This window comes from Aricia agestis, chromosome 22, assembly GCF_905147365.1.
Source record: "Aricia agestis chromosome 22, ilAriAges1.1, whole genome shotgun sequence".
Lineage (NCBI taxonomy): Eukaryota > Metazoa > Arthropoda > Insecta > Lepidoptera > Lycaenidae > Aricia > Aricia agestis.
The window spans coordinates 8,484,752-8,495,924 of NC_056427.1; the positions used below are offsets into that span (position 1 = coordinate 8,484,752).

Sequence of the window (11,173 nt, forward strand, 5' to 3'; positions counted from 1 at the left end):
AATTGCTGAATGTCAAAAATACTACTGATCTCTGGGGAATGTCTACAAAAATTATTAAATCTGTAATTGACATCATAGCTCCTCATCTTGCAATGATTTTCAATGACTGCATAAAGAGTGGTGTTTTGCACGAAGGGTAAGGGAAAAATCGGCAAAATGTGTTTTTTGTGTGGGAGCCTGTCAATTTTGAGTTTATTTTAATTGTATTATTAATTATTAAAGTTAATAAATACATCTGAGTATTTTGTGAACATTTTAAGTGCCTACCTATTCTCATTATTGCTATCGAGCAAAAAAATATGGTAGCCCCCCTTAAATATTTAATTTATTTTGGTTTTTTCTCGATTCCAAACGATGATGAAACGATATGCATCGTCCATAATTATGATAGATAGTCATTACTTGTTCTATCTCTCTCTTGTATCTATTATAGAATGTCATAGTAAGCGATTAGCTGCTATCAAAGGTACAATTGGGGATAGATCTATCTTGGTTTTTTCTGTATACATGCCAACTAAATCGCATGAGAACCTGCCGATCTTTTCTGATATTTTGAGTGAGATAAGTGCAATCGAAGCGAGTAATAGTGTGGAGAATTCGTTTATTTTAGGGGACTATAATGCACACCCTGACGATTTTTTCTATACCGAACTGAATCGCTTCTGTACTGATCAGTCTTGGGTATGTGCGGATGTAAAAATATTAGGACCGGGTGCGTATACATTCATGGACCAATATCATAGAAGTAAAAGCTGGCTAGATCACTGTGTGGTCTCCCTGTCAGCCTGGCACACGGTATCGGGTGTAGGTATTGTGGAAGATGTATTTAGTTCGGATCATTTGCCTATTTACTTAGATTTTTTAATTAATATTGTAAGGCCTAAGCGGGTAATACATGATAATATGCAAAGAAACCTTGTGTCATGGGGCGAAAGAGACGAATCCCAAATGAATGAATATCATAAATTATGTAACTTAGGGTTACGTGACATTAATTTCCCTCCTGAACTGAATGGTTGTGCGCATGGATTTTGTGATAGCATATGTCATAAAAATGTAGTGGACAACTTATATGCACAAATTGTTAATGTGTTAAGTACGGCAGCTATTAAAACAAAACGTAGTGTTACTAAGCCTCGCAAACAAAAGGTTTGTGGGTGGAATAAGCACGTAAAAGATGCTCATCGGGTGGCCAGGCTTAACTTTAAAAAGTGGGTGTCACATAACAGGCCTACAGTTGGTAATATTTATGAACAGATGTGTGAATCACGTAAGATCTTTAAAAGTCGGTTAAAATGGTGTTTAAACAACCAAGAGCAAATCAAAATGAATATGTTAGCTAAGTTGCGAGCCGACAAAAATTTTGTTAAATTTTGGAAATGCACTAATAAGTTCGATGTTAAGCCTGGCCTCCCGACCAGTGTCAATGGCATTAGTGATGAAGAGGGAATTGCGAATATGTTCATGGAACATTTTAAAGTGCAGTCCCCGCTCAGTTCTACTACTGGGTCCGGCGTGCGGGGGGAGGTGCCCGTGCTCATGTTTACTGCTAAAGAGGTGAGAGATGTAATTAAGCGTATGAGCAGGGGCAAGTCTCCCGGTCATGACGGACTTAGTATCGAACACTTAAAATACGCAGGTACACATCTACCGAGAGCTTTAGCTCTGCTATTTAATATCTGCATACAACACGCATATCTGCCAACGGATATGATGAAAACTATTGTAGTTCCCATTGTCAAGAACCGAGTAGGTGATATCTCGGACAAGGGAAATTACCGCCCTATATCGCTTGCTACTGTAGTGGCTAAAGTGTTGGACAGTGTGCTTGACTCATATCTGCAAAAAATATCTGGAAGTGCATGATGGGCAGTTTGGGTTCAGACCTAGACTGTCCACGGAAAGTGCTATCTTGAGTCTCAAGAATACTGTCCAATACTATACAAGCCGTAGGACACCGGTTTACGCATGCTTTCTGGATCTTTCAAAGGCATTTGACCTCATTTCATATGATGTACTTTGGAAGAAAATGGAGAGCATGGGTATACCGGTAGATATTATAAATATTTTTCGTTACTGGTATCGGAATCAGACGAATCACGTGAAATGGGCCAATAGACTCTCTAGGGCGTACAGGTTGAATTGCGGTGTGAGACAGGGGGGTTTATCGTCTCCTAAGCTATTCAATCTGTACGTGAATGATCTCATAGTGGAGCTCAGCAGTATGCGTGTCGGATGCAAGGTTGGTGGTGTTAGCGTTAACAACATTAGCTACGCGGACGACATGGTATTGCTGAGTCCCACTGCGAGAGGAATTCGGGAGATGCTGAAGGTGTGTGAGAGATACGCTGATTCGCATGGCCTGACATATAATGTCAACAAAAGTGAAATTATGATCTTTAAGGCCGCTGGTAAGTATCCCGAGTCCATACCTCCAATATACCTCGGCGGAAAGGAGCTGAATAGAGCATTTAATTTTAAATATCTCGGCCATATTCTTACCGACGACCTTAAAGATGATCTAGATATTGAACGGGAGCGGAGGGCTTTGGCGGTGCGAGGTAATATGCTGGCCCGCAGGTTCGCACGTTGTACGGATGAAGTGAAGATCACACTCTTTAAAGCGTTCTGTCAGAATCTGTACACGGGCGGCCTGTGGATCAGCTATACCAAAGCATCTCTAAACACCCTTCGCATCCAATATAACAATATCTTCAGGATGATGCTGAAACTTCCCCGATTTTGTAGTGCGTCCGAGATGTTTGCACAAGCAAGGACGGATGGCTTCCGGGCACTCATGCGCAAGAAAGCTGCATCTCTAATAAATCGCGTAAGGGGAAGTAACAACAGCATCCTGAAGATTGTGGCAGATGATCCGCATGCACCTATATTAAGGAACTATGTGCGGATAATGAACGAATTCGAGAGCAGACCTCCAGGATATATTCGCTCATAGTTCTAAATGAGGTGCATGATTTTTGTTTAGTTTTAATTACTTACTTTAAGTTATGTTTTGTTCTTTTTAAATAACCCTAATAATTTTTAATTTATGTAATACTAACCAATGGACCACACTGTAGTCTGAAATAAAGATATTTGAATTTGAATTTTAAATGAATGTGGGCGGGGGCGCTGCTGGTAAAGGAGAACTGTCAAAAATGTCGTTTTTGTATAATGGCAGCGTTAGTTCCTTTTTTCGCCACGTTCATTTAAAGCCTTGTCGAGCTTTAAGTGTGAATTATTTTATTATGCAGCAACACGGGTGATAAGGTAAATAATAAATATGGTTTTGAAATGAAACAAAGTGATACAACTGGTAATTTATATTTTTATTGACACAAGTGAAAGGCCTATGGGGGATTTTGTATGGACCCCGTCCCCACCCTTCAACAGTCATGGGATGCATCTTGATTTGTTCACTGGGACCCAGAAAAGTCTTAAGTACCAGTGTCAATTTCAAAATCAATTGGGTTTATTAATAAAATAAACTTTTCTCCAAAAAAATTTTATAGTACCTTCCCATACTTACTCAATTTTGCCCATTTTGTGGGTTGAGTCCTTTCTGCTTAACTACGTCCAATTATTAGAACTAGAGATCGCCCAATGCATTGGGCGATCTCTAATTCGACCTTAGTTTCAACGACATTACGACTACTACCTTTAATTTCTAAAAAAAGTATTGAACTCTTGTCTCTGGGACTTAGCTGATCTCAGACTGGCCGGCCGTGTAAGCATTGTCTAATAGTATCTTAGATTCAATAAAAAAAACTATAATCCATTTTCAATAGCCGTGATCGTTTCATTTTTTCGCAGTTTGGCAGCTGACTGTCAACTTCATAATTGAGTGTCATGTTCATTAAAATCCTAACAATTTCTGTCAGAACTGTTAGGATGTTATTGAACATGACACTCAATTATGAAGTTGACAGTCAGCTGCCAAACTGCGAAAAAATTAAACGAACACGGCTATTTTGTCAACTTGTTGTCAACAGACTTCAACCATAAATAAAAGAGTATAATTCGTACGTATAGGCTTGGCACTCAAAAATCTGTCATTTCTCATGTGTGTGTGTTGTAGTGTGTGTAATGTTTTATTTGTTAAAAAAAATGTATGATAAAAGCATAATTTCAAAATAATATTAGCTCGATGCACTCCTTCACCATATAAACCATAACTGTGCAAAATTTCATGCACCTACCCTTTTCCATTTTTCGTAAAAAGGGTTACAAAGTTTTTCGTTCGCGTATTAATATTATGATGATGATGATTATTAGAATTAGAATAGGTTATGGAGCCCAGATATTAGAAAAAAAAAGCAGAGTAAAGAGCAGTTGAATTGGTAAAAGAAGAATCGAAAATTATAAAACTCTTTTGTTGGATTAAGGTGGCCTCTTGGATACATAAAGTTAATATATACCTACCTATTATATTATGTGTATGCTTGGATATCTCTAGTTGCGCGGCATGTGGCAGATTCAGGCAACGCGTGGATGTCAGAGTGTGACCAGCTGTAAAATACGGTTTACTAGTTAAAAATTAAAACACGTTGAAAACGTTAAAAAGTGCTCTGAAAAAGGAAAATATGAGGCGGTATGAGGTACTGTTGTGTTGTAGGGTGCAAATATTCCCAATCTCGGAATCGTAAATTAATGTTTTATTCGTTTCTGAGACGGAATTGGGAAACGTTCGAAATCAACGGTATGCCGATTATTAATATCACGTGCAAGTTAATTTTATTAATATTGTTTAATTATGTAAGTATAATAATATATTGTAATTTAAAAAACGATTTAATAAAAAATAACATAATATTTAAATAACATTATTGTCGGTTCAATATTTCAGAACAATACCTACTTATTCCTTCAATATTCACTTTCGCATTTACAATATTATTAACATACTAATATACTTCTTCTTCTTAGCTCATTCCCACTTTATGTAGGGTCGGCTCTCCTAGTACATTTGCGCCAAGAAATTCTATCTTGGGTTGTTGATTTACGGCCGTTCCCAATATTTGATCTGTCTCTGGTTTTGCCCTACTAGAGATAGGAATAGCTCACATTAGACAATATAGACATATATTTTATGTCAATTCAATGTTAGCTGCGATCGGCTGTATGTCAAACCAGAGATAGATTGAATATTGGGAACGGCCGCTAGGCAATTTATTTACAGCTAGTGCTTTGGTCATACTGGTCCACCATGTGGCTGGTGGTCTGCCTCTAGCTCATCATATTAATATACTAATTACTGATATTACTAATTTACTAATGATATTGTTACGTGCTAGGGTTCGAGGATTTGGAGAGAAAGACCTGCTGAATCTCTTGAAGACTTTATTCACTAAGTCTAGGTCACACAAGCACACACTACATAGGTCACAACACTTAGCACTAAGTCCAAACACTAATCACTAGGTCCAATCACTAAGCACTATCACTGTCCTAGGTCGTAGCCAAGTCGAAGGTTTCACTGGTTCACTCACTATTTCTCACTCCGAAATCGCCTCGAAGATCGCTCAGATCGAACTGAATTGCCGCGCCGTCTACCTGCGGCTTTTTATATGGCGAGACGAATTCCAGAAAGTTCCCGATACACGTAAACAAGTGTCGGAACTTTCTAGGAGGCTCGAGCATGTACCACAATAAACATAAACAACTAAACACGTATACACGTAAACAAAATGAACCGGTAAACACGTAAACTAGACACTTCTAGAAAGTTCGAGCACAGTCTATTCGAGTATGTACTAGCGCACCTAACGCCATCTAGTATTGAGTAGGGGATTTATGTTGCCTGTGTTCCCTCGGTAAGTTTTGCTGGTTTGTCGCTAGATGGCACTACATGTCCGTATACCATGTACCGTAACAATATTATAAGTGCGAAAGTGTGTCTGTCTGTTTACTGTTACCTCTTCACGCTTAAACTGATGAACAGATTTTGCTGAAATTTGGCATGGATAACTCCATATATCCTTAAGAGTCCCGAAAAAGTACATAGGCAGTGGCGTATCTATAAGATCCGGGGCCCGTGGCAAATTGATGGGGCTCTATCAGTAAAAATCGTCACGTTAATAATAAAACAATATGTACTTAAAAAGTGTTGCCCTTTTGGGCCGGAAGCCCGTGGGATTTTGCCAGCCCTATAGTTACGCCACTGGACATATGATACTTTTTGTCTCAGGAAAATGTACGGTTCCCAAACCCGCGCGACTAAAGAGTTATGGCACAACGGAGTTGCGAGCGTCATCTAGTAAATATGTATAATATATTATTACATACTAAAATTTTCTTTGATAATGAAATACATCTTCATTTTTCATTTTTATTTTGCATGTATGGTTAAAAAGTTGCTGAAAATATATTTGTTTAGATTATTCAACTAAGTAAAAATAAATCCATACTAATATTATAAATGCGAAAGTATGTCTGTCTGTCTGTCTGTGTCGCTTTCACGCCAAAACTACTGAACCGATTGCAATAACATTTTGTACACAGATATTCTAGAACCTGAGAAAGGACATAGGCTACATTTTGATGTGGGAAAATATCTTATTTCCATGAAAATATCGATGAAAATTAATTCGCATTGTAGTTCTTATATGTGACAGCAGATGTCGTTTTTATTGCCGATGGCTCCGTAGCTCTCTGTTGGTTAAGCGCGTGGTCAGCGCTCATCCCGGGGGTCCTGGGTTCGAGTCCCGCAGGCGGAACAAAAAGTTTTAATGTTCGTGGGTCTTGGATGTGTATTAAATATTATAAAATATGTATCATAATAATATTTCAAAAATCTTAATATATTTTATGTATTATCTATACTAATATTATAATTCTGCAGAGTTTGTTTGTTTGTTTGAACGCGCTAATCTCAGGAACTACTGGTCCGATTTGAAAAATTATTTTACTGTTGGATAGCCCATTTATCGAGGAAGGCTATAGGCTATATTTTATCACGCTAAGAGTAATAGGAGCTAAGAAATAGAGGAAAATGTGGAAAAAACGGGGGGAAATTATTTGAAAGGGCTTATTTGAACGCGCTAATCTCAGGAACTACTGGTTCGATTTGAAAAATTCTTTCAATGTTAGATAGCTCATTTATCGAGGAAGGCTATAGGCTATATTTTATTACGCTATGACTAATAAGAGCGAATAAATAGAGGAAAATGTGGAAAAAACGGGGGGAAATTATTTGAAAGGGCTTATTATCTTAAGAACTACTAGAGCAATTTTTATGTTATTTGGAAAACATGAAGAATAGACCACGTGAAGGGACATAGGCTATTTTTTTGCGGAAAAATGTAGGGTTGCGTGAAATTCTTAAATTACGCAAGCGAAGCCGCGCGGAATATCTATATACTTAATATAATAAAATCGTACGAAAGTTAATTCTGTACATTGAATACTTTTGTACAATAAATAATACTTGGGATGTGATCTACTTTGCTAACGCGGACGAAGTCGCGGGCAACAGCTAGTATATTATAAAAAATCCAGAAATATATCGATGCAATGAACATTTTAATTCTAATATATGAAAACAGATGGCGTTTTATTTTTCACTTCATTGTAACATAGAACTAATCATACCTACTTACTTTATTATATTTTAATGTTTTTATGCATAACTAGCCGTTGCCCGCGACTTCGTCCGCGTGAACTTTAGTTTATAGCGCGCGGTGTCAACAAAATTTGTGTCAAATTTAAAAACTTTTTAAAACCCTGGTAAGTGGTAACTGGTACCCCTCTTAGGGCCGCGCTACACCGGAATGGCAGCGCTGAAAGTGCTCGCTTCGCCGCTGCCATTCCGGTGTAGCGCGGCCCTTAATTAATCAAAATACCCAAAAACAGCTGTGCAGTGTGCACATAATCTATACTAATATTATAAATGCGAAAGTATCTCTGTCTGTCTGTCTCTCTCGCTTTCACGCCAAACGCCAAAACTACCGAACCGATTGTAATGAAATTTTGTATACAGATAGTCTAAAGCCTGAGAAAGGACATAGGCTACTTTTTTACTGGAAAAAAGGGTTGTAAGGGGGTGGAAATGAGTAAATTTGTTCAAATTAAGTTAGTTCCAAAAATGTATAATAGATGGCGCCGTGCGTCTCCTACATCGCGCTGACGCTTGCTCAAAATTCTTTCTATAAGAGGTGGTATCATCTTACGTACAAGTTCCGATTTTTTTTCGATTGTTATATCTATTCTACGTTATTAAATAGCTCAGTACTTTATCTGTGCAGTGACGTAACCTTAAACCTATCCATGATAAATAGTTTATGGGTAAATTTGTGTAATTGGGGGGCTAAATAAGCTTGAAAATTTGGTATAAAATATACATCTCAATTATAAACAAAAATACAACCTATATATTAAGATAGATACTGAATGTTACACAAAGAGTACTCAAACCGATTTATTGTTGAATCAAAATATGTCGACTGTAGAAACACAAACTGAAAATCTGTTATTTCGAGACTAATAGGCCGTATTTTACTATTTTACACAATAATGTCCAAGGCATAAGATCGAAAATAAGTGACCTAGAATTACTGGTTGAGTCAAAAAACATAGATGTTCTCTGTATAAGCGAAACATTCCTACGAAATAATACCCCAGAAATACTTCCGTTATCAAACTTAAATATTGCCTCATATTTTTCAAGAAAAAATAAGTCTCGTGGAGGAGTATGTATCTATATTAAAAAATCAATAGACTTCAAAAATATAACATGGATCACAGATATGGCATTAGAATCACATTTTGAATGTTGTGGTATAATAATTCCAGAGAATAATTGGTATATCGTTTGTATTTATCGTGCTCCAAGTGGAAATTTTAACTTATTTATTGAAAAATTAGAAATCCTACTATTTAAACTAACCATTAGAACTAGAACAACTTATAAAAAACTATTTATCTTAGGAGATTTTAATATAGACATGCTTGAAAATAATAATAAAACTGAGTTATTTCAAAACACACTAAAAAAATTTAATCTTTTCTTAACTCTTAACCAACCAACTCGAATAACGTCTCACTCTGCAACATGCATAGACAATATTATAACAAACCATAAAAAATGCATATCAGAAATATGGGACCTAGGAATTTCAGATCACACAAGCCAAGTGGTCAAAATACCATGCAGTATTAGCTACAGAGAAAAATATTGGTACACAATGAGACGCAATGTTAACTATCATATAGAAATATTCTTAAAATATATTTCCCAAGTAAATTTTAATGATGTATATACATTAAATGACCCTAACTTAGCTTATGAAACATTCATCAATCTATTTCAATTAATATATGAACTATGTGTCCCACTACAGATAAAAAAAGTTTTTCATAAAAGCAAAAAACCATGGAAAACCAAAGGTATATTAAATTCTACAAAAATAAAAAGGAAGCTTTATATTCATGCGAAAAAAAATTACAATCTTGAAATAAAAAATAGATACTCTCGATATTGTCAAATACTTAAACGCGTTATTAGACTATCAAAAAAAAATGCAAATATTAAATTTATAGCTAAAAGCACTAATATAACTAAAGCAACATGGCAACTAATAAAAAAACAAACACAGACAACACAAACACTTAAGCCTACTATTGATTACATCATACAAGATGAAAAAATTATAAAATCACCACATAAACTCGTCCACACTCTTAACAACTTCTTTATAAAACAAAATTGCAGTTCAGAATTACTAAGCAAAAATAAAATGCTTCCCAAAAGGAACCCTAATAGCATTTTCTTATACCCTACGGATAGCGAGGAAGTAACTAAAATAGTAAAAGGTCTAAAAAATAAAACCAGCTGTGGTTATGATAATATACCGATAAAGGCAGTTAAAGAAAGTATTTCCTATATTGTAAATCCACTTGTGCACATTATAAACCTTATGCTGGAAACTGGTGAATTCCCAAAACAATTAAAAAAAGCTGTAATAAAACCTATATATAAAAAAGGTTCCACTCATGACATGAATAATTACAGACCGATAGCACTGTTGCCAAGTATTTCTAAAATTTTTGAAAGAATTATTTATAATAGGTTAATGCACTTTTTAAATTGCAACAAAATTTTAAATGAAAACCAATTTGGATACCAGAGGAATAAAACCACGTCTTTGGCTATATTTAAACTATTTCAATCAGTATGGAATAACATGAACGAAAAGAAGAAATGTGCTGCAATATTTATCGACCTGTCAAAAGCTTTTGATTGTGTAAAATTTGATATAATCCTGAATATATTAGAAATTATCGGAATAAGAGGCATAGCATTAAAACTAATCGAAAGCTATTTAAATGACAGATGGCAAGCTACTGCAATAGAAACATATGATTGCACTACAAAAATGTTAGAGGTGATTATGTCTAGCTTCGAAAAGGTATTACTCGGTGTGCCTCAAGGCAGTATAGTAGGGCCGCTCTTATTTTTACTCTACATTAATGAACTTCCTAACATTATACCTAAACACCTTAGCATCATGTATGCCGATGATACGACAATATTTATAAGAAATGAATATGCATCAGAGGAAGACTTCATAAAGGAATTAAATGAAATCTTAACAACTATTACTAACTGGCTCAAATCACTAAATCTAAAAGTCAACCTCTCAAAAACCAATGTTATGCAATTTAAAAGCTACCAAAGTAAACCTTCCACGCTTAACGTTGAAGTCTCAAACGTTGCCATTGAAGAAGTAAACCAACTACGTTTTCTTGGTGTCACAATAGACCAGAATTTAAGCTGGAAAGCACATATTAATAATATAAATAAAAAAATTTCAAGTGCCTGCTATGGCCTCTCAATCCTTGCCGAGACAACAAATACAGATGTCACAAGAAGTGCCTATTTTGGAAACGTGTACCCATTGCTGCTTTATGGCATTTTATACTGGGGTAATTCAACAAACGTCAAGTCCACATTTACACTGCAAAAAAAATGCCTTCGAACTATATACAACATGCATAGCACAGAATCTCTAAGGGACATATTTAAAACAAAAAATTACCTTACACTGACCGGCATATATACATCCTTGAATTATGTCTATTTGTTAAAAATAATATAGAATACTTTAGCTTCAAATCGGAAACAAACAGAATCTTACGCAATAAATATAAAAACAACATATCACTTCCAAAAATT

The 11,173-nt window shown here is 35.7% G+C and overlaps 1 protein-coding gene across 1 annotated transcript; it reads left to right on the plus strand.

The window, feature by feature from the left end:
• The first annotated feature begins 2,019 nt into the window (after positions 1-2,019).
• LOC121738263 lies at positions 2,020-2,956 on the plus strand. Its single transcript, XM_042130216.1, has one exon. The coding sequence runs from the start codon at positions 2,030-2,032 to the stop codon at positions 2,954-2,956; it is 927 nt and encodes a 308-aa protein (XP_041986150.1). The 5' UTR covers positions 2,020-2,029.
• The last annotated feature ends 8,217 nt before the right edge of the window (positions 2,957-11,173 follow it).